The 25,138-nt window shown below is 36.3% G+C and overlaps 2 protein-coding genes across 2 annotated transcripts in view; one reads left to right on the top strand and one right to left on the bottom strand.

Moving 5' to 3' along the window:
• Nucleotides 1-3,456: 3,456 nt before the first annotated feature.
• HELRODRAFT_157983 (hypothetical protein) lies at nucleotides 3,457-20,622 on the bottom strand (the record flags this gene model as incomplete). The annotated part of the gene is made up of 39 exons (XM_009031475.1): nucleotides 3,457-3,585; nucleotides 3,934-4,051; nucleotides 4,625-4,640; nucleotides 4,813-4,926; nucleotides 5,070-5,202; nucleotides 5,566-5,705; nucleotides 5,827-5,874; nucleotides 6,017-6,055; nucleotides 6,208-6,236; nucleotides 6,595-6,733; nucleotides 6,969-7,104; nucleotides 7,323-7,452; nucleotides 7,796-7,908; nucleotides 8,226-8,386; nucleotides 8,569-8,741; nucleotides 9,133-9,333; nucleotides 9,804-9,924; nucleotides 10,508-10,639; nucleotides 10,872-11,064; nucleotides 11,209-11,367; nucleotides 11,655-11,783; nucleotides 11,906-12,057; nucleotides 12,340-12,502; nucleotides 12,635-12,719; nucleotides 13,016-13,097; nucleotides 13,177-13,269; nucleotides 13,783-13,898; nucleotides 14,042-14,100; nucleotides 14,270-14,271; nucleotides 14,507-14,632; nucleotides 15,095-15,217; nucleotides 15,921-16,020; nucleotides 16,181-16,415; nucleotides 16,908-17,157; nucleotides 18,967-19,138; nucleotides 19,215-19,361; nucleotides 19,551-19,651; nucleotides 19,990-20,034; nucleotides 20,499-20,622. The coding sequence occupies 39 exons, from the start codon at nucleotides 20,620-20,622 to the stop codon at nucleotides 3,457-3,459; spliced, it is 4,728 nt and encodes a 1,575-aa protein (XP_009029723.1).
• A 786-nt stretch (nucleotides 20,623-21,408) lies between these two features.
• Nucleotides 21,409-25,138, top strand: part of HELRODRAFT_194359 (hypothetical protein) — a gene marked incomplete at its 3' end in the record, with an annotated part of 5,444 nt that continues 1,714 nt past the window's right edge. Inside the window, exons 1-9 of the mRNA XM_009031474.1 lie at nucleotides 21,409-21,896; nucleotides 22,266-22,361; nucleotides 22,509-22,856; nucleotides 22,994-23,095; nucleotides 23,293-23,448; nucleotides 23,800-23,865; nucleotides 23,996-24,098; nucleotides 24,264-24,385; nucleotides 24,850-25,009. Of these exons, the coding sequence (XP_009029722.1) occupies nucleotides 21,831-21,896; nucleotides 22,266-22,361; nucleotides 22,509-22,856; nucleotides 22,994-23,095; nucleotides 23,293-23,448; nucleotides 23,800-23,865; nucleotides 23,996-24,098; nucleotides 24,264-24,385; nucleotides 24,850-25,009 (1,219 nt within the window). The 5' untranslated portion in view covers nucleotides 21,409-21,830. The remainder of the gene's footprint in view (nucleotides 21,897-22,265; nucleotides 22,362-22,508; nucleotides 22,857-22,993; nucleotides 23,096-23,292; nucleotides 23,449-23,799; nucleotides 23,866-23,995; nucleotides 24,099-24,263; nucleotides 24,386-24,849; nucleotides 25,010-25,138) is intronic.

Genomic DNA, 25,138 nt, shown 5'->3' with positions numbered 1-25,138 from the left:
TCCACATACACGCACGCACGCACGCATACACAAACTCACACATACATGCACGCACACACAAACACATATATTTGTAAGTATATTAAAGAGATAGTGAGAAAGAGAGAAAAAGAGTAGTAAAGGACTAAGTAGAGAAACAGTGAGAGAGAGAGAGTTATAGATTTCCGGATTTTTACCAAAGCTTTTAAATTTGAACTTAACTCAGCTGCATTTTTTGTAATGTACGGATGGGCATAGGTGTGTTTCTTCAGATACGAAATACTCTATTCTCACATTCTTACAATTTGTTCTTTCTCTAGATCCATCAATTCATTTCTTCATTCATTCGTTCATTCAGTTAGTCAGTCAGACTATTGCCATCCTTCCATTAACTATCCATCCTTTATTAATTTATTATTAATATTCAGTTTTAATTTATTTTTTTTTTATAAAAAGAACCTGAAAAACGCAAATATTTCTGCAATCATCTTCAATTAATTAATCAGCTATTCAAATAAAACAAAAAATATTAATACGAATAATAATAAATAATTAAATAATAATAATCATATTAATGTCATTTATGTTTAATCACTTCATTTATATATATATATATATATATATATATATATATATATATATATATGTTGAAGGAGACCATATTTTATACAGTGTTGTACGAGTTCTAGCGAATTGTAGGCATTAATCAATTTAAAGTTTGTCTCTTCAACTTTCCTAATAAGAATATTCTGAAATTAGTCTATAAGATGGTATAGGAATATCGGAAAAAGCTTTTCCGTTCTATCCTGCTTAAATGTTCCAGCGAGCTTAAATTAAATAAAAATTTTGGTTTTCAACTCAAGAAACTTGACAATGATTTACGATCTATCGTCAGACAAATCAGAAAACTAAATAGGAAGCTAACTACCGTGGAACATGCTGTGATTTTCATATATATATATATATATATAGACAATAATATAAGACATATATATATATATATATATATATATATATATATATATATATATATATATATATATAAATATATATATATATGGATTAGTGAAATTAGGTAAGATTTAATATAAATTAATCGCATTTAATGGAATTTAATTATATATATATAATTTGGAATGAATAAAAAATTAAAAAAAAATGAATGAACGAACAAATGAGTGAACAAATGATTGAATGAACGAACAAGCTAAGTAAAAATAAATGAAATAAGTTTACAACCAACCAACCAACGACAACACAACGATAGAAAGAATGAATGTATGAGCTACGAAACGAATGAGTGAATGAATGGATTAATAGATGAATGAATGAGTGGCTGAACGAATAAATGAACGATTGAATAAGCAAATATAAAGTAATAAATGTATGACAACAAGTGCGGACCAAAGGCGAAAATTGGAGTTCCTCAAGGTTCGGTGCTATTTGTTATCTACATTAATGATATCGACTCTGGCCTAATGTCAAAGATATCCAAATTTGCAAACTTGAATGCAGGGATAGACTAAAAGAATGCGGATTAACAACAATAGAAAGGAGAAGATGCAGAGGAGGTCTGATTCAGACATATAAGTTAATAACTGGAAAAGAAGAAACACCGTTCACCAGGTTCTTTCAACTAGAAAATAAGAAAGGATTAAGAGGTCACAGATAATCCAGTAAAGCAAAAATTCTTCAGCAGCAGGGTGGTAAACGCTTGGAACGAGCCAAGCGATAAAATTGTCACAATGGATTCAATCAACAATTTTAAAATCAAGCTAGGATGCTAGGACATTTATTTTGTAGTGGTTCTTACACAGACGCTAATCTACTAAACCATTTTAAACTTTGTTAAGTTATGAATGAATGAAATGAAACCAAAACGACAGATGAATGAATGAATGGATGAATATAAGAATGAATGAATAAACAAACAATAATAAATAGATAGAACGAGCAAACCGAGTGAACAAAGGAACGAACTAATAAAAAATGAATGAACAAACTTTAAATGTACAATTATTTGCATCTAATTCAATTTTATGTATTCAAGTCACTTGAATGATTGAAAAAAAATAATAATAATAATAAATAACAATGTTATTAATAACAACAACAATAAAAAACATTAAAAAAATAGTTATTTCAAATGTTTCAACTGATTATGTTAGGCAGGGGTGGGCAAACTTTTTTGCTGTGAGGGCCGCATTGAGAACTATTTTACCTTTGAAGGGCCGCACAACAATTTTTTTCTTTTTTCGACCCGGGGGAGAATTTTTTTAAGATTTGTGGCTTTTTTTTTGGTGATAAAGTCTGGCCGGCGACCTTTTTCTGATCGTAGTTCGCCCAACCCTGATGTGTTAGGTATTAGCACGCAATAATATCTCATTCATTCATTTCTTCATACCTTCATCCATCCACTCACTCACTCACTCATTAATTAGTCTATCGGTTTATTCATTCATTTATTTATTGATTCATTCACTCATGCCTTAATTAGATTAATGATTCATTCATGCATTCATTCCCTTAATCATTAGTCTATCTAATCAAATTAATGTCTTCTAAAAATCCATAAATATATATTTATATATAGATGATATATTACATAATATATAATTTATGTAATTATAAACATACCATTAAATAATTATTTACAATTGTAAAAAAATCTCGAAAGTCTGTAAAAAAAAACCAGCCAATGAAATGAAAGAATGGAGCATGACGTCAAACAATGCCGACCAATCAAATCATTCGATCCATATAAATATACAAGTTAGCAACTAATGATATCAAAGAATAGATATAATATTATCTCGTTCATCAGTATTCACAAAATGTTTTAATATATAATAAATAATAATAAGAATAATAATATAATAAAAAACAATAATAATAACCTAATAATTATTTTTAAAACAATTTATTAATATCGTCAATGAAATTATTATTAATATTATTAGCGAAAGAAAAAACAGAAGAGAAACTGGAATGATGATGTATAATAAATAATAATATAAAATGATAACAATAAATGGTAATAATTACTGGATAAAGATTGCAAAATATTTATCATTGTCATCATCATCTCACTCATATATATCTCACATATATATCATGGCATATCATATATATATATATATATATATATATATATATATATATATATATATATATAGCGAGAGAGAGAGAAAGAGAGAGAGAAAGCGAAAGAGAGAGAGAAATAATAATAATAAAATAAGAACTACCATAAAAATAATAATAACGATTAAAATAGTTATAATGATAATGATGGTTAACAACAAATTTATTAATAGATGATTCATTAACAAGTTAAATAAAGAGGCACAATTCATCGTCGTCATCGTCATCATCATCACCACCACCACCACTAAAATCACATTCATCGTCATCATCATCGTCGTCGTCATCATCAGCATCGTCATTCATCGTCACCACCACCAGCAAGACCTCATCACTTCACATAATATGGTAGTCACGCGCGCATCGAAGTAGGAACTTCTTTAAGGTGTTTTTTATTTCCGGCTTCAGCTCCAGGCATATGAAATCGCACAGGTACGGGTAGTAAATGGAAGCATGCTTCCGAAACTGTAAAGTGAAAAATTCTCAAATAAATAAATGAACATCCAGGTCAAATAACTAGACCAGTCACGTGATTTCTGGATGATTGATAGAAACAAGCGGAATTGAAAAAAAAAACAAATTATATTTAGGTCGGTCAAATAGATAAGTCGACCAATTGTGTGTTCTACTGATAACGCGGACCAACTGAAAAGGAAAGAAAAAAGGAACAATGACATTTCATAAACTGCCAACAAATTTAAAATGATTTACCATAATAATGAAGTATCTGAATGAATGAACGAACGAATGAATGAACGAACGAATGAACGAACGAATGAATGAGTGAAAGAATTAATGAACCGAAAATGAAACCTTGGAAGTTTCCAGCTTCATTATCCGAGTTAAAAATAGCAGCAGAAGATTGGACCAGGCCTCCCTATCACGGTCCGACTGGAGCGAGAGAAAGTACTGCAGGGCATCTGTCCCGGTCCTGTTCAAGAAAGAAAGTAAAAAAAGTTCATTCATTCATTCACTCATTCATACATTCACTCATTCTTTCATTCATTAATTCATTCATTCATTCATTCATTCACTCATTCATTCAATCATTCATTCGTTCGTTCGTTCGTTCGCTCTCACGATCAATCAGTTGAACATTGGCATGTTTGACATGAATTTGTTTCAATGAAAATGAGAATACAAAATGTATATAATGAATGACCAGATGAATGGAAGAAGAATGAATGAAAGAACAAATGAAGAAATTATGAAAGAGAGAGAGAGAGTCACGAAAGACAGTTATGAGCCAACAAAAAACAAGAGAAACGAAAAAAAATGTTTGTGGGTCAGACAGGGTCAGGGTAAAGGCTAAGGGTTAGGACAAGGATTATGCAAATGAATGAACAACAGAATGAATGAATGAATGAACGAGCATATGAATGAATGAATGAATGAATAAATGAATGAATCAGCGAGTCATTAGTAAACGGACGGATTAATAATTGAATGAAAAATTGATTGAAACACTAAATGAAATTACTCACTCAATCAGCTTATCTTCAACTTTTTTCTGAAGTTCACTACCATCATCATCATCATTAAGAACTTCACTACTATTATCAGCATCCTCAGCATCCTGATTGGCTAGCTGTTTGCTTGCAGGTATATGATTGGTCGGAATTGAACTTCCATCTATGATTGGCTGGTCACTTGGAGGAGAAGGAGGCATGCGATTGGTCGGATGATTCTTACGTGCTTGAGAATGATTGGTTGGCTGGGTGTAGAGATGGAAGAGGATTCTGAAGGCACATGCCAAACTCTGAGTCTCTTGCTTCATTAAGTTGGGCTTCATCTTACCCTTGAATCCTGGCGACGATGATGAAGAAGACGATGATGACGTTAATAAGGATGATAACGATGATGATGACAACAATGACGAGAATGAAAATGACAACGAAGCTAAAACAACAACATCAGCAACAGTTTCAGCATCAGCAGCAGCAACGAACCAGCTTTCCAGAGCAAGCTCCTCTGCTCCTGATCGGAATTGAAGGTCCGGGCGAATCTGTGAGACTTCAGCAAGCAGTCCAACAAAACAAACAACTGATCAGGCGATAAATAATGGAACATTCCTAAAGTGACCTTGGCCGGGGGGTCCAGGGATGTGCTTGAATCGTTTCGGTGCGAAAGATGGGCGGCGGGAATGGACGATGATGATTGTGATGTTGGAGGAGGTGTTAGTGGAATTGGAGATGGTGATGATGATGATTGGTGGTTCGCAGTGTTGTTGTATTGCTGTGTGTGCTGGTGACTCTGGCTGGGTGACTGATGGTGATGAGGATGGTGGTGATGATGAGGAGGATGATGATGATGTTGTTGTTGTTGGTGGTGATGCATTGGTAAGTCATCCTGTTTTGGAAGGGTAAAAATTAGCATTATTTGTGAGGCCCAATTTCTGACACGACCAACCAATCAACTAGCCGGCCAGCCAACCAATCAACCAACCTTTGCAGAAGCCTGATTCTCCGCATCTTCTTTCTTACTGGTTGTAGGGTAGAACAAAATATTATCGATCGTCTGGATGAGTTCCAATTGGACGACACATTTTATGAGGAGGGAATTAAATAGGTCATGGTCACTTATGGCTTCTGTGATTGGTTGGTGAAAGGAGCCAATTAAATTACATCATCATCAACAACAACAACAACAACAACAATAATAATAATATTTACAAAACAAGAGCAAAAATAATAACTATTCTTGGACATCCTTCTCGTCTGGTCACTTGATCCAATGCTCGATAAGCTGACGTCACTTTGTTTACGTTGATGTTGTTGATGTTGTTGTGGTTGATGTTGTGGTTGATGTTGTTGTTGATGTTGTTGTTGATGGTCCTGTTGTTGAGTCGATGATGAATCTGTCGATTCGTTCGGAACAATGTCCTGAAATTTATCACCATTAATCGTATCGTATTTTTCATCACCATCGTCATCTTCTTCATCGTCATCAACAACAACATCATCATCACCATTATCATCAACAACAACATCATCATCATCATCATCAACAACAACGTCATCATCATCATCATCATCATCATCATCATCACCTCTTCAGCCATAGATATATTTAGTTGATCGGTGGAACTGTGGTTTTCAGGTCTCCAAGTTAACAATCTTCAGTGAGTAAGGAAAATGAGTGAATGACGGAGTAAGTAATAAATGAATGAATGAATGTGCAAGTGAATGAGTGAATGAATAAATTTGTGAATGAATGAATGAATGTGCAAGTGAATGAGTGAATGAATAAATTTGTGAATGAATGAATGAATGTGCAAGTGAATGAGTGAATGAATAAATTTGTGAATGAATGAATGTGAATGAAACGGTGTCATATATCAACATTAGCAGCTTCATCTACATTCTACATAGTCATCGTACCATCTAACCATCATCATCATCATCACCCAACAATCATCATCATCACCTAACAATCGTCATCATCACCCTATCAATCATCATCATCATAACTGACTCATTAGGAATGGTGTTTTGGAATATTAGCGACATACAGGCACAGGCTTCTTCCCAAGCATTTTCGGTAAACCTCTCCCCATTCGAGATCACAAAATTCTCCAGGCAATTTGTTCCCGATCGAGCCAACTGTTCATTATCTGTGTGTGTGTGTGTGTGTGTTCGTATGTATGTTTGTGTATGTGTTTATATGTTTGTTTATGTGTTTGTTTGTATGTGTATGTGTGCCCTATTCACGGATCCAATTCTAATCTGTGGCATGTTGATCATGCTTTGTTTAAACGATAGTAACATAAAGGACAGCAAACACAAAACCAAACCACCACCAACAACAACAACAACGACGACAACAGCCACAGTGAGTGGCTGCCATACCTTGCTGCACACACCACAGCAGCTGCTCGTACAGCTGCTTCGACAAGACGCCACTGAGGACTTCATAGTACTGGCTGAATACGTCGACAATTGCGTAGAGGGCATGGTTGCATGTCGTTGTCATCCACTCTGCTTTCTGATTGGTTGGCGTGAGTGTATGTTGTCTTCTTGTTTGTGATTGGATGGTTGGTATGTGGTATGGAGTGTGTGTGTGTGTGTGTGTGTGTGTGTGTGTGTGTGTGTGTGTGTGGTGTGTGTGCGTGTGTGTGTGAAGCGACATGGAAGGAGAATGATGAAATTGAAGAAATTGAAGATATCATCTTATAACTCTTATCACCAAATTGCCATCATCACCTCATGCTGGGACTCCGGAAGTTTCATGTTATCAAAGATCCTGAATATGACTTTGAATGCGTCGTTCCACCATTTCGAGAGGAATGTGTCGCCGTAGGACTTCAAAATTTCAAACATTACCGTCAGACCTCTGGTGGATGAATGAGTGAAGGTAGGATGGAATAAATGAATGAATGAATAAATGAATGAATGAGTAAATAAATAAATGAGAGAATGACTGAATTAACGATTCAATGGAAAAAAAGGAAGGAAGGAAAGAAAGAAAGAAAGAATTAGTGAGAAATCGAACGAACGAACGAACGAACGACTCGATAAAAAAATGAATGAGCTCAAAAACATTTTATTGAAAGAATGAATCAATGAATAAAAAAACGAATTAAAATATGAATGTGTGAATGTGTTAATGTATGTATGAATGAATGAATGAACGAATGAATGAATGAAAGAGCGAACGAAGTAATCATCAAACCAACCTAGTCCTGACATCAAGTTTACATCTACTGATGACGCAAGAAAGTTCGAAGAGGACAGGGAACCAACCCCTGGCCCACAAACGATCCTCTTCCGATACGTTCATCAGCTGCTCCTGGTCTCCGGAATGTTCAAGGAATAACTGGTTGGTTGATTGTTCGTTCGTTCGTTCGTTTGTTTGTTTGTTTGTAATTTAACCGTTAATCTTTTAATCAAAATATACCAATATATCGATCAACATTACCAACCAACCAGTCAGTCAGTCAGTCAGCCAGCCAGCCAACCAACCAACCAACCGACCAACCAACCAACCAATCAACCGACCAACCAACCGACCGACCAACCAACCGACCGACCGACCAACCAACCAACCGACCAACCGACCAACCAACCGACCGACCAACCAACCGACCGACCAACCAACCGACCGACCTGGGACTTCTCGACGACATATTTAGCACAGTGCCTCATCAGCCTGATGGCCTCCATGCTGGTGTCTGGAAACATGGAGTTGCAGGCAAACTCCGACAAACACTTCACTGCATCCTGAAATGAATCGATCACCGCGCTGAAATGTTTCTCGAAGATGCTGTCTGTCGAGGAATTATATTTTAAATTTGTTGGAAAATTATTTTTAAAATATTTTCCGACGTCCAATCAAACCCGATGGGCTGACAACGACAACTGTTCATCGTCCAATCCTAACAAACCAGCATAAACAACCGACCAATCAAACTCGGCCGAGACAACCAGATGCCGTCCAATCACAACCAACTTATAATCTTCCCAGTGGTCTGGAATGCCAGGTCGACAGTGGCTTCATCATGATCGGAGGCGGCCAAATGAAAGACACTAAATATATTTTTCCAGCCGGATTTGATGTTCGGCGCTTGCGAGTTCACCATCTGCGCCACGCACCTCACCACCATGTCGCGTATGTTTGCTGATCTGATAGATGCATGGATGAATGGATGGATGAATGAATGGATGGATGCAAGGATGTATGCATGGATGAAGAAACTAAGAAATTAAATAAAACAGTTTGAGAGAGAAAAAAGAGAGAATGGAATTATAAATGAAAATTAATTAAAGAGACCCAGACAACATCAATCAATGAAGGACGCTGTATAGAAACACGGAACGAAACGAACTGGCTCAGTATGTAGCACAGAGCAGTCTGCCAACAGTTACAAAAACCAACCAACTCATCTCGTCATCTTATGTACAGAACAGAACAACATACGATACCAAAAACCCCACAAAAACACCATCACAACAAACAAAAAAAACACACACACACACCCCAAAGAGTCAACATTAACAACGACCCCTAACGCACCTGTTCTTCTTCATAATGAACTCAAAAGGCCTGAGGAAATCTTTTTGAAATCTGAAATTAGCAAACTCGCCCTTCTCGATGAACTTCATAGAGAGCTGTCGCAGGGAGTCGATGGCGAAGAAGACGACGTCCTCGTTCGGATTGCAACCGACGTTGTTGAAGTGCTCGCCTATGTACTGCCAGATCCTCGACCACTGAAGCCTGGTTGTGTGTGTGTGTGTGTGTTTGTATGTATGTATGTATGTATGTGTATGAATGTATGTTCGTATGTATGTTTGTTAGTGTGTATGAATGTATGTTCGTATGTATGTATGTATGTGTGTGTATGAATGTATGTGTGTGTGTGTGTGTGTATGTGTGTGAATGTATGTGTGTATGCGTGTATGAATGTATGTATGTGTGAATGTATGTATGTGTATGTATGTATGTATGCATGAACCCATAATTGATTAGAACTATAAGGAAGTAATAATCATATCCGGGTTCAGCTTTAATCTATATTAAACGCTTAACACAGACAGGTATTTTGAGCCTTTGGATAAAAACAAGAGCTAAGAAACTATCATTTGCAAGTATTTCAGTTCGCTTTCACCAACATCCTTAACCGCATCATCATAATCATAATCATCATCATCATCGCCATCACCACCGCAATCATCATCACAACTGACCTAATCCTGCCCATATTATAGTATGAGATTTCGACGATTTTCTGGAGACTAAACATCCTTGGGTGGCTCACACTCGACAGTTCCTCTACGGACACACTGCACAAGGCCTTCACGAATTCAACTGATTGTTGTTTGGTGGGTTGGTTGGTGGTTAACTTGTTGGTTGATTGATTGATTGATTGTTCAGTTGGTTGACTGATTGAGTGGATTTTTTATTAGACGATTTGTTGGTTAGAGCGGTTTCACAAATTCGACTGATTGGCTGGTTGATTGACTGATTGGTTGATTGACTGATTGGTTGATTGACTGATTGGTTGATTGACTGATTGGTTGATTGACTGATTGGTTGATTGACTGATTGGTTGATTGACTGATTGGTTGATTGACTGATTGGTTGATTGTCATTTAGGCGTTTTGTTGATTGAGGATTTTGTCGTTTAATCATTCAATAACCTTAGCTGTCAGCAACAACAACAACAACAACAACTCCATCAACAAACAAGCAACAACAACGTCATTATGATCTACATAAATTAACAATGAATGAATGAATGAATGAATGAATGAATGAATGAATGAATGAATGAATGAATGGATGGATGAATGGTTGAATGAAATGAGTGAATGAATGAACACCAACAACAACAGCAACGACAACAACAGCAGCAGCAGCAACGACAACAACAACAACAGCCAAACTCCACCAATAGCATCTCCGTCCAGCTTGATGGATCCGGTAAATATTCGGTCGACTGCTACCACAACACTCTGCGAACTCGTCTCTTCCATCGATTCCTGCATGGCACGCACATCCCTACGACTATTACCAGCACCGCCTCGAGAGAGAACTGGATGAAAATTAGTGAGAGTGACTGTACGATGAAGATGGCGATGACGACGTCATGGTAGGTAGTAATGATCATAATAACGTCGGTGATGATGATGGTCAATGACTATTTAAGAATTTATTCTTATCATTGTTTTTGGTTCCACGTGCTCATGAGAATTATATAGTCACCATTTTCATCATCATCATCACTCCATCAGCATCATCATCATAATCACAACCTTCCGGATCAAAAACTTCAGAGTTCGGATGATGAGAACCATAACCGCCGCCCCCACTACCGCTACCACTGCCAGCAGCACCACTTCCTCCTCCTCCCCCAAAGGTCAAGGACGACGATGACGTAATGTACCTAGTTTTAACGAACGAGCCAATCAGCTGAGCAAGTTCTAGCTGCGATATGCACTTCAAAACCTGATTGGACGATGCAAAATTATTTAATCACATGCTGATTGGTCAATTCAAAAACACCTAATCATCATCATTATCATCAACAACCTCTCTTCACCACCAACCGACCAACGGCATGATCACAACCATCACAGCCCCAACCCCAACCTCGTGCCAGGACTTCCCCAGATAATTCCCGTCGGTGTGAGCCACGGAGATGAGGGTCTTGATGGTGTCGATATTTTTAGATTTGATTTCAGTGATGGGCGAGGTTGCTGAGAGGAGTGTGAAGCGCGAGAGGGCCTGCACGTACGCATCACGTTCCAGCTGCAATTTTAAGACACACCAGGCCCCCAATTACGTCATCAATTATCATGATTGGCAGTGGAAAAAAAAATTCTCGCTTCAGCATTTCTTACAGGTGTCAATAAATACACTGTATGCAAATGCAGATACACTTGGACTGACCAATCATATCAGTGAATGTTGGGCATGCATGTTGGGGATGTTCTTGCATTCGAATCCAGTCACTGCAGCAGCAGCAGCGCCAGCCAGACACCTTAAGCACTACACCATCACCAAACAGACGCAACAACGTCAACAGTAGCTACTACCTCCATATGGAAAACACAAGAGATCCTGATGGCGCATCTTATACCATCTAAACACACGTTCGCAATCGTCTGGTCGTCGCAGTCCTGAAGACCGACACTGAATGCCGCCAGCAGAGGGGTCCAGGCGATCTGTTGATTAGTGAAATTAGTGAAGTAAGTCGAACATCACCATACCACACCACGCCAGGCCACACCAAGCTACACCACACCACACCACACAACAACAACGGCAACTCCAGTAACCTACCAACCTTAAACATAGGCCTGACATGTTCAAGATGAGTTGCACTGGTAAAGTTGGACTGAACATGACTGACTGACTCCATTAAGGCCTTAGCTGCATACGCCATGTGTTCCATCTCCATGTTGTATAAGAGTCTTCTTTGTCGCTCTGTCATTCCCGCTGTGTGTGCGCGCGCGCGTGTGTGTGTGTGTGTGTAGTGTGTACGTTTGACTGTATGTAGAAGCAGTAGGTGTTGTACAAGTAGGAAAGGTATTATTTAGCAGTTATGAAAAATTTTCGAATGTATGTGGTTCATTTTTTTTTTAAACATAACTCGAACTGTCATTGTAAAGCTTGAATTCAAATATGAAGTAGTGGCAGTATAAACAAGCAACAACAGCAGTAGAAGCGAAAGTTAAAAACAAACGAAAAAATAAAAAACCCAAAAAAAGATAAACGAACAGGCAGGGGTTTTTTGAGTGGGCGGTGCCGTCGGCTTCATCTTGATCTGGTTGTCGGCGATTTCGTCATAGATGGCCGAGAGGTACTCCTCAGGGAGGTCCCTGCTGTCGTTGATGCCCCTGTTCATGCGGATGTACTGGGCCTTCGTCATCTTGTGGCGCACCTGTGCAGGCAGGCGATGGTCGTGTGGTTGGTAGTTGTTAGGTGGCCGTGTGAAGCAAGCGAGGCAACGACAACGACGACTGTGATAATGATGGTGATAATAATGATAATGATGACGAAAAAAATCACTTACTTGAGAGCTGTGCAGATCAGTAGTGAGCATAATGATGGAGTATGCTAATACGTAGGCTGTATCTGCACTGCTGAATATTCCCAGGCTATAATGAGCAAATAAATTTTAAATAATTTATTCATGACAAGTCGGACAGGTTAAAATTAAACGGCAAACATTGTGAATGAAGAATGAATGTGAGAGACAACAGACACATGAATTGAATAATGAGTTCAGTATGCAAATTCAATATGCAAATATGCAATATATATGCAAATATTAATATACATGTATATATAAGGGTGATTTAATTACGCGAATGAGGTTGAGTTAATAATCAAAACGGGGCCAAACAAACTATGCATAATTGAGAGAATGAATAAATTATGTTAATGATCTTACGACGGATTGCATTCACAGTATCGAGAGGCGAATTTCTCCATCAATCTGTCTATCTTCTGGGCCTCACCTGGCAGTCTAAAACCTAAAAATAATAATAATAATAATGATAATAATAATAATATAATATAATAATTTTAAATTATTTTAAATTATTTTATGACTAGCCTTCGAGAAATTTCCTGAGAGCAGGTACAAAGTCCATGTCTGAGAAGTCAAAATGGTCAATATAGGAGTACATGACCTCTTTGTTGAACCTGCCAGTCAGTCAGTCAGTCAGTCAATCAATCAATCAATCAATCAATCAATCAATCAATCAATCAATCAATCAATCAATCAATCAATCAATCAATCAATCAATCAATCAATCAATCAATCAATCAATCAATCAATCAATCAATCAATCAATCAATCAATCAATCAATCAATCAATCAATCAATCAATCAATCAGTCAATCAATCAGTCAGTCAATCAATCAATCGATCAATCGATCAATCAATCAGTCAGTCAGTCAATCAAAATTGTAAATTGATTGGACAGATATAAAGAAACATAAAACTTGTCCAACTTTTCATTTTCTCCAAGAAAATCTCCAAGGACGTGCTGGAGAAATATTTTTTAAAAGAGTAAAACAATGAACGAATGAAGAAAACAAAGAAGAAATGAATCAACCGACCAACCGACAAACCAACCAGCCAACCAACCAATCAACCAGCCAACCAACCAACCAGCTTAACTAACCAACCAACCAATCAACCAACCAATCAACCAGCCTTATCTAATCTTTCGTCATTATGAAAGAACTCCGCGATATCATGGGCGGATGTTCCTAGAAGGCCCTGTTCTTGCAGGTACATTATACCCTTTCTAGGTCTCTTGTTGAAACTGAATGACGTCATTGTTGTCGTCATCACCACCATTATCATCATCATCATCGTCGTCATCATGATTATTATCATCATTATCAAAGGGGTCGTCCTTATTACCATCGTCATCATCACCATCATCATCACTATCATCACCACTACTAACTAATCAATTCCATTCTCCCATAGTTCTTTCTGCTGTTTCCGTACTTCAAATAATTCTAAATTGTGATTGGTCGACGAAGAGGATGAATTAAGCCCCGCTCCCCCCATTGCTGAGGTCTGATTGGCTCCCGCCAACCCTGCTGCTCTCTCATTGGCTACAGAAGAGCTGAGGGAGTTGATACTATCGCAGCTGGTGATCGTACCCTTGCCCGAGTCAGAGTCCACTTCTAAGCTCGTGTCGGCCGCTGTGATGATGGAGATGATGATGATGGAGATGATGATGATAATGACGAAGGTGAAGTTGGTGCTGATGATGATAAGACGATGCTTGAAAATAAACTGATGACAGAGATGACGATGATGAACATGGCGATGACGACAATTCCGGCGAAAATAATAATGAATGTCGACTGATAAGAATGAAGGAACATCTTCCTCATCATCCTCATTTCTCCAACTCACCCAGAGTGGATTGAGAATCGGGATTGGTGTATATATCCCGACTCCACTCGACCATGCACTTCAATATGGAGACCAGACATTCCAGGCCCTTCACCCTCATACTCTTTTCCTGATTGGCTGTCGCTCCTTCAGCAAATGAACGTGATTGGACGATGATTGGATGGGTCAAATTAAATAGGTCAAACATTAGTTAACATTTCATCTTTCGTGGCCAGTAAGTGCAGATTATATTGATTGGCGTTTGAACATTTAACAATTCAATCCAACTACAAAAAGCCATGCCATGTTCATTCATGACCCAGAGAAAAAGAGAGCAAGAAAGAGTGAAAGAGAGAGAACTAAATCTTAATCTAAAGCAGAAAGAGGGAGGGAGAGAGAGAGAGAGAGAGAGAGAGAGAGAGATAAAAATCTTAACATAACAGAATCACCGGCGCAAAAATGTAAGGAACAGGTTATGTCACAGATGATTGGATTGAAAAAGTGAGAGTGAGAGATAAGGAAAGAGAGAGATCAAGAGAGATCAAGAGAGAGAGAGAGAAAAAAAACGAGATATCTTAATTGGGTCACCAGCATGAACAATGAACTGACCTAATTCGATGGCCTGTCGGCCCTGGGCAATCTTCGAGAGGTCGTGAATGAGTCGCTCGAAAATGTTGGCAGACGACAAATCGCAATCGTAGTTGACGTAAATGTCTACCACGCATTGGGCGTCTGATTGTTTGTATGTTTGTATGTTTGTTTGTATGTTTGTTGTGTGTATGTGTCATACTCTGTCATCTTGAACCACGGTCATAACTTGATTGAAGTAAAAGAATTTTCCGAAAGGTACAAAAACTCGCTATCACACTTTGTTAACAGATCTCAGGCAGCTGTTCAACATTTTTTCGGCAAATTTTTCTCAATTAAAAACATTTGTGAACTAAATATCGAAAAGTACTTTAAAATCAATTAAAAATTTACAACCGTAACTTGATTTTTGTGAAAGCATTTTCTAAAAGAAGTCACTGCATGATCAACAACCGACCTATCAGCCAACGAAACATTATGAACCATACAACCAACCAACCAATTAACCAACCAACCTTCCATCCAACCATCCATTCAACCAACCAACCATCCATCCAACCAACCATCCAACCAACCAACCAACCAACCAACCGTCCATCCAACCAAACAACCAACCGTCCATCCAACCAACCAACCAGCCAACCAACCAACCAACCAACCAACCAACCGTCCATCCAACCAACCAACCAACCGTCCATCCAACCAACCAACCAACCAACCAACCGTCCATCCAACCAACCAACCAACCAACCAACCAATCAATTAACCAACCAACCAACCAATCAATTAACCAACCAACCAACCAATCAATTAACCAACCAACCAACCAATCAATTAACCAACCAACCAGCGCAAATTTTAACGAGGGCTTGAACGACCATCCATTTATGTTCAAAACTGGACGTCGGTGATTCCAAGATATATAAAAAGATTTCTTTGAAGAAAACCTACATATGTGTTGTGGTTGTTGTTGTTGTTGCTGTTGTTGCTGATGTCACCATGATGAAGATGTTGTTGTCACGGTGGTTATAATGTTGCTGTGATTTAATGGGATCATATGACAAAAACCAGTCAGCAGAGTCGACTAACCGACCAAACACAACAAACCTCGATTTGCATTTTTAAATGCTGCTTAAACTTGCTGAGCAGACTCAAGAATATGGCCAACGACAACTCGAACACCCCCTGAACAGGACTGACTCCATTTTTTGAGAGGGCCACGCACAGATACTGCTTGATAGCGTTTATGAACATCTCGTTCGACTGGAAAACCGGTCCGGAGTTTTGCAGGATGGAGAGAAGGAGCTGCAGTGAGAGGATCTTTGAACGTAACTCGTGAGATCTGCAGTAGTTCAGTGAGAGTGTGTGCGTGTCAGTGTGTGTCGTCGTGTCAGTGTATGTGTGTTTGTGTGTGTGTCGTGTGTGTATGTCGAAATGTAAGTGAGTGAATAATGTGTGATAGAATGAAAGTGAAAAATAAACGAGTGAGGAAAATGGATTCTTAAAAATAGAGAAGATAGAGAAAATGAAATGAAAAACAGAGAGAGAAAGAGAGAGAGAAAGAGAGAGAGAGAGAAAGAGGGAGAGAGACGCACCTCTAAGTAACAATGAAGATTTAAAAAGAAATTGTCTCAAAATAAAAAAAAAACTGAACAACACATGATGCCTGACGAATGAATGAAACGTAAGAAAATAAAGAACAAAATTTATTTATTGAAATTAATCAATAAAACTATCTTCTTCATCGTTTATTCATACTCCCTCTCTCTCCCTCTCTCTCCCTCTCTCTATCTCTCTCTCTCTCTCTCTCTCTCTCTCTCTCTTTCTCACTAACTTAGGTTCAGGTGGTCCATCGGCTAGAGGTTTCATTGAGAGTTTGCATAGACTTCTGAAGACGAGGAATGCATCCTTTTGAAGAATGTGGCTGAAGAGTTCGCTGCTGTTGCTGCTGATTTGTGTTGCTGATGTTGTTGTTGTTGCGTTGTTCTGTGTTGTTGTTGTTGATGGTGGTGATTGTACTGTTGATGAGGTTGCTGTTGGCAGTGGTGATGATGCTTTTGAGATTTCCGTATCTTCTGCTGGGTCTGGTGGCGAAGTTTGCAATGGTGTTAAGTACGCGCGCGCGTATGTGTGTGTGTGTGCATGTGTATGCAAGTTAGACAAAGAAATGCCAACAAACCAAAGATATATAGTAAAAATAAGTGATGATTAACAATAATAATAATAATAATAATCATCATCATCATTATCATCATCGTCGTGGAAGTATCATCATCATAATTATCGTCGTCAGCATTATCATCACCAACTTTCTTTCTCCTCCACTTTTCCTTCCATCTCTCCATCAACGACGATGACGTCACCGTTACAATCTGCCATTCATTCATTCATTCATTCATTCATTCATTCATTCATTCATTCATTCATTCAGTCATTCATTCATTTATTCATTCATTCGATCATGACATCAAACAATAAATGAGTGAAAATAATGAAATAAAAAAGATTTATTTATTTTACTAACAAAATATTTTGATTTAAAAATCTAAATGAATGAAAGAATGAATGAATGAATGGATGAATGAATGAGTGAACGAAAAAATAAATAAATAAATGAATGAACGAACAAATAAACAAATGAACGAACGAATGAACGAATGAATGAATAGAACAAAGGAAGAAATGAGAACATACTTGAAAAAATATTATCAATCACTCCATCAATGACTGATCTGACTATAGTCGCAGTCGCATTCAAATCCACCGACGTAGACAACAGCGATTGGTCCGTGGCTTAGGAATTTTTTGCATAAATTAACATAAATTATAAAAGTCACTTTTGAATAAATGAAACAACCACCGACATTCCTACACTTGTGTATTTTCAAAATCATAAAATCACAATGCATATGTTTACAATGACATTTTTAAGACAATACATCTGTCAAGAAATATCTGATGATTTTCAGCCACAAATTTATGCAAAATTATGCTAATAAGTGAAAAATAAACGTGAATTTATGCAAAATTTATGCCAAATGATAAGCTATCACACGCAAATTTATGCTAATACATGCAGATTTACGCTAACATGTGCAAATATATGCCAATTTATGTTTATATATGTGTGATGTGTGAAAACGCAGAAATTGATGCTAATTCTATAATGAATCAATGTGAATAAATGTCATTACATTCACTTAACGTTGCCGTGCTGACATCAACAGACTCTCCATTCGTTGTTATGGTGATCTGATGAAGATGATGATGATGTCGGTGATGATGATGATATCGGTGATGGTAATAGTGATGGTGATGGTCAGTGTTGGGTAAGATTTGAACCCAGATGACTCAAGGGCATCCTTTGAGTCATTCACAAACAAAGCATACATACATTTTGAACTTCACCATCATCATCGTCGTCGTCATCATCATCAGTATTTTACATGATCATCATCACCATCATCATCGTCATTATCATTCATCAGCATCTTAAATCTGACCTGAGAAAGGTTATCCTCCTGATTAGCAGAGGAATCATCATCATTATCATCACCAGCTCTCCTGCCGTCATCATTATCAGCACCACCATCCTGAAGTCTGACCCCACGCGGGGGCAACGACCCGCCCTGGCCGCCATAGTAACTACTACTATCATCATCCGCAGTTGTTGTTGTTGTAGTGGTAGTTGTGTTTGTAGTTGCTTCAGCATTGTTATGCTGCTGCTGAGTTTGAAAGAATGAGTGAGTGAAAAAAAAGAGTGATTTAATAAATGGATGAATGAATGAATGGACGAACGAATAAATGAATGAATGAATAAACTAGGCAACAAAAAATATATAAAAAAGAAAATTAAATTGAAAATTAAAAAAAAAATATAGAAACCCCTTGACTTTCCATCCTTGAAAAGATGACATTGAGCATCTGGGTCAGGGTGGCCTTTGCCGTGGTCTGGTTTACTAAATTCTTACTGGCCAGGTAGATATTGTAGCATGTTCTGACAGCCAATAGGATCGTCCCTTCGTGAATCTCGCATGTATTGGCTGTTACTATCGTTAGCAGCGCCTGTGAGGATAAGAGTAACGAAATTTTTGATAAAAAAAATATTACAAAACAAATATCACAACCCTAATTCACTAACTTTAATGATCTGCAGCTGAACGCCTTCGTCAGTTTGGGGCCCAGTGAAACAGTTGCAGATGACCTCGACGATCCTGTCAATCAAACGCTTGTTGGGTACCGTAGGGTCGGGGCTATTGCCAGTGAGGTGGCCGTACGCGATTAGTTTCTGTGATCAGGACAGTCATTCAGTAAGTAAGTAAGATGTAATTTAACCAATTTATCAAACAATTAAAAAAATTATTTTTGTCAGTCAACAAGCTAATCAATCAATCAATGTCAATCAATCAATCTCAATCAATCAATTAATAAATCAATGTCAATTAATCAATCAACCAAAATCAATCAACCAACCAACCTGCAGACAATCCAAAGAAGTATTAATCATTTTAGCACTCTTAGAATTGCACGCCAACTCGAACGGCAGAAAATATTTATCCGTTTCTACGGAGCCCATCGCTTTAGATTTTGGAGTGGGCAGCGTCGAAGATAACTCCAGAGAACTAATAAATTATATATTACAATGATGAATTGTAATGCATTATACGTGTAATGAATTATGCATTGTATCATATGAATGATGTAAATATAGTAACTCCACAGAGCTAATGAATTATGTGACTTAAAGATTGCAACAGCAAAATTTCTTTATAATTTAAAGAGGAATTGATTTTTTTATAATTATAACAACGCAACCAATACATTTAACAAAAAATTAATAAAAAATAATTATAATAAAGAATTAATTAATATTAATTAATTAATTATTAATAATAAAATTTTAAAAATATGATAACTGTGTGTGTCTAACTTATTGAGTTGATTGTCATTCTTGATATCATCTAGAGAGAAATAATTTTTTAAAAAATCATGGAAATAAATTAATCTAAACAAACAAACAGACAAACAAACATAAACAGACAGATAAACAAACAGCAAACAAACAAATAGACAAACAGACAGAAAAACACTACCAGTAAACATTCATAGTAATTATACTAAATCAAACTAAAAGCAACTTTTATCATTCTTGAAAGAAAGAACAATGCAATACTACAACTAATACTTTAAAGAGTTTATTAATATTAAAACTATTATAACTACTTAACTTTTGCTACTGCTACTACTACTGCAACAACTACTACTACTACTTTAATTCCCTTTCTCTCTCTCTCTCTCTCCTCTCTATCTATCTTTCTGATGACATATAATATGAAAATAAATAAGATAAGTGACTTATCATAAGTCATATATTGTAAGTTTAGAACTTAAATTATAAAATATATTAAAAAAAAAAATGACCCACCTAAAGCCGCTTCACAGGCCTTTTTCAGCTGGAAGTGGTGGGATTTTTTTATCTCCCGATCGGAGAGGATTTTTTCAAGGGCTCTTGTAATGAACATTTCCTGGGCTGGTTTCTGCTCTCGCATCTTTCTCAAACAGCTGCCTAACTCCAAAACTAAACTAAACCCAGAATAGAATAGAACGATGTTACTCTAGTAATCTTGTTGTGGGTAGTTACTTATTTATGAATTTATTTAGAAAATGAATGAAATTAAATTATTAAAATTAATTAAATATAAAGTTTTTTTTACAATTTGGAATAAAAGTACCTGTTTTATTAACTTTGTCCAGTGATTATCGCGGTAGAGCGAAATAAAAACTATAATACAATTTGTCAGTTAGTGTAACAGATTAGTGTAAATTAGTTGGATGAAAACAACTTCAGTTGAATGAACGCTATAAAATACCTTTAAATCGCCATAAATGTTTTCATTCACGTAAGCTATAATCCATTTTTTAAACAGTCACGTGCATTTAAAAGTTAAAAACGTTTAAAAGGTTTAAAATCTCATTAAATTACTTTATTTAAAAATATATATATATATAGGATAACTTAACATGAGTTGAAAAAATTAAAATAATTATATTTATGTAAATTTGTCTGAAACTAATTATATTCAACAAAGTAGCAAAATGATAGTGCATTCTGTTTAAAGTTGTTTAAATGCTTAAATAACAACAGCTAAACAACGTTTCTCATGTTTTTTTTATTTTTATTAGAATGTTAAATAAATTGTTCTAAATTTATAATAAGAAAATAAATAATAACCAAATTGCATTTTTAAATTTTTGAAATTCAAATAAATGTATTATAATTTATTCTTCGTGTACATGTACACATACGTCTGGTTTTTCTTTGTTTTGTTAACGGAATTAAATTAGTTAAAATAAAGTTATTTTTATTTAAATCCAAATTATTTATATTCAAATCTTATTATTATTCCAAAAAATAAAATTCTATTTTTTGAAGAAAATATTTTTAGGCATAAAGCGAGTACTTTTTTATGAAATTTTTGAAAATTTTTGAATCCTAATGCCATGGACTCTTTTTTCTTGACTGGAAAAAATTAGGAAAGCCAGCGAAGGGGGGGACTCGGGAATCAAATCAGAGGACCCAACTCCGGCTGTCAATCAAATTAAAAACGGAAATAGAGAAATTGAATTTAAACTATTGAAATAAAATAGTCTACTGCTGTTATTTTCGTTTTTTAATTAAATTAATTAAAAATATTATATTTGTAAAAAAAAGTATTAAAATAATCTGATTAAATTTTAAATTAAAATAAAAAAATTCATGGATCCGTTTTTTGAAAGGCGTCTGATTGAGGTGCAGAATGGTCAGGGCTCACTGAGTACCACTGTAAGATTTTTTATAAACTTTTAATAGTTTTAATAATTAAAACTATTAAAATTTAATTTAAACTTGAAGTTAAATTATTATTATAATTAGATTAAATAAATTAATTTACTAATTATTTTAATATATATTATTTATAATTTGATATTAATAATCAGTAATTGTTAAATTTGCTGCTTAAAATTTGGCAAAAATAATGAAAATTAATACAGAATAATTATTTATAATAAATGTAGATAGAATCTGATAGATGATAGATATTTTTTTCTTAATTTAATAATCAGTTTATTTTTTTAAATTAAAAATTTTTGAAAAAGTACATTCTTTCAAGATTTATTTATTTAAATTTAAAGACTATTTTTAAAATGTTAGCCCCAAAAAAGTCCGATGAAAGATGGCTTTGGCGACAGGTTCATACCAATTAGGAGTAGGGCAGTATGGAAGATTAACTTTGATGCCCCGGTTAGGGTTAGGTTTTTTCCAATTTTGACAATTTTTTATTTAAACTAACACTGTTTTTAAAATGTTAAAACAATAAAATTGTCACAATTAGCAAATCTGTTAAATAAAAACATTTACTCAGCAGCCCCAAAAACTAATTTAAATACAAAACAGGGAGAAAACCAATTAGGCGACAACAGCCTCTCCACGACGACATCGAACGGAAATGTGGCCAACAATGCGACACCATCTCCGACTAATCGATCGACAATCGGGGGAACGTCAGGTAGTCCAAAGAGGGGGTCTGAATCCTCAACTATCCGCCACAATGCCACCTACTCCTGCCTACTAAAGAATGAATTGTTAGGAATGGAGATCGACGAGGTAAAAGGTAGCGACAGTTGTGATGGGGAGCTTGGGGGCTGGGATAAAGGTTATTCGGGTAATGGTAGGTGTCCTGCCGGGGGAAATAGGGATGTGCTGCAGCAGATGAACGCCAAAGATAATAAAAATCTGTTTCATGTAGGTTCTGAGAATTTATTCGCTATTTTTGGCTTACCTTCAAAGCAATTCAACTTATTTTCTTCAAATTGTTAAAGTATTTCGACAATTTGTTATAAATTTATATATAATCATAATTATTTATTAATTTATTACAGTATAGCCTGCCCAACAGCAGTCCGGGCTCCATAGAATCCTCTCCCTACTCTCTCTCCCCTGTCGGGAATAAGAGTCAACAACTGCTCTGCTCTCCTAGAAAAGTGAGATAGTGATGTTGATGACGTGAGAGGGAGAGTGATGCTGTTTGGAGGAGGATGATAATAGTGGTGATGTGGGTGGGTGATTATCAATATCCCACCCTTCTCTGATTTTTAAAATTTTTCCACCCTATTCTTATTTATTTAAATAAAATACTCCTTCCATCTCTAAAATTTGAAAAAAAAAACTCTAAATATAGATGGCCAGGAAAATTCCGAAGGTACCGTACAAAGTTTTGGATGCCCCGGAACTTCAGGATGATTTTTATTTGAATTTAGTCGATTGGTCATCACAGAATGTTCTCTGTGTTGGTCTGGGCTCATGTGTTTATCTCTGGAATGCTTATACCAGTCAGGTGTGTTTGTGTGTGTGGTGTGTGTATTTTTTGTTCCACAAGCTGTTGGTATATATATTTTCATATATTATTGATGAAAATCACAGCTTATATATTTTTCTCTCTGTCTCTCTCTCTCTCTCTCTCTCTATATATATATATATATATATATATATATATAATATTTTAATATATATAAAAGAAAAAAAAATATATATAAGTCTCTTTAATTAATTTATATTTGCTATCCACACTTAAGCAGTTATTCATCTTGTAACTTATAACTTGTGATCTAGACGTAAAGTTATGAATATTATAATGAGCTGATGCATATTCAAATATGATTGGTTGGATAATTAATTAATTAATTAGGTGACCCGTTTATGCGACCTTTCGTCTGAAGTCGACACAGTTACATCCGTCGCCTGGAATGAAAAGGTCACTACTAAATTTTCATTACTACTACTGCTAAAACTACTACCGCTTCTACTACTACTCTTGAGGCCGCTACTGTTACTACAGCTGCTATTAGCGCTACTACTTTTACTACTGCTACTACATTTTCCAGGGTAATATGATATCAGTGGGTACTCACATGGGATTTGTTCAGCTGTGGGACGTGGCCACTTCGAAGAGATCCTCTTGTACTTCAGATCATACGGCTCGTGTCGGTAAGTTGATGTTTTTGTTTGTTTGTATGCTTGTTTGTATGCCTGTGTGTGTTTGTATGACTGTTTCTATGCTTTCATGTTTGTTTTCTTTCCTAATGAAATGACATCAACGTCACATACGTTCCGTATATATACTGTACGTACACGAATAAAAAAATGTCCCAGGTGCTCTGGCGTGGAATGGCGACCTGCTAGCGTCGGGCAGTCGGGATCGTAGCATCATTCTGAGGGACACTCGGACGCCGTTCTCGTCCTATGAAAGGAAATGGAATGAGCACAGGCAGGAGGTGGGTTCGAGAAAAGAATTTTTTTTTATCTTTCCCTAAAATTAGTGGAATATTTGGGTGATTGGGTTTTGATTTGCGGGATTTTTCCTTCCATAAAGTTACAAAATGTTCACACAGGGTGTCTGGATTTATGTGAATTTTTTTTCTCATTTCCCTAGAATTAGAAAATTTTTTGTGGGTTGGGGTATTTAGAGATGAGCTGTACGCATTGTGCGTATGATGATGCTAAAGGTTGATGAATGGATGGATTGTCTGATATAGTTGTAGAGTTGCTGTTGATGATGACTTGGTTCATTTTGCTGATGTTGCTTATACTGAATTTCTTTAAAAGTTAAAATGTATCATTTATATAGCGCCATGTATTTGGTTTCAAGAATGTTCTTGATTAGCATTCAAAAAATTTGTATAACATCCCAATTTCGTTATTTTCATCACTGGCGCCCATCACTGTTCCCTAATTTCAGGTGTGCGGCTTGAAATGGTCCCCAGATAAGCAGTATTTAGCGTCAGGAGGTAACGACAACAAGTTGATTCTCTGGACCTTGAGGTCAAACAGTCCTTCCCATACATTTTCTGACCACCTGGCAGCTGTCAAGGCCATTGCTTGGTCACCTCATCAGCATGGTCAGTTGTGGTGATGAAGTGCTTGCTGCTTGTATGATGATCGGATCAGTGTGAGAATGATACACCGACCTAAATGATAGTGGATCGCCGTTGCCATCATACTCACTCAGTCACCGTCATCATTGTTTG

The sequence above is a fragment of the Helobdella robusta genome (assembly GCF_000326865.2).
Source record: "Helobdella robusta unplaced genomic scaffold HELROscaffold_74, whole genome shotgun sequence".
Lineage (NCBI taxonomy): Eukaryota > Metazoa > Annelida > Clitellata > Rhynchobdellida > Glossiphoniidae > Helobdella > Helobdella robusta.
The sequence above is the reverse complement of the archived record's forward strand: the minus strand, read 5'-3'. Positions and strand labels throughout refer to the sequence as shown.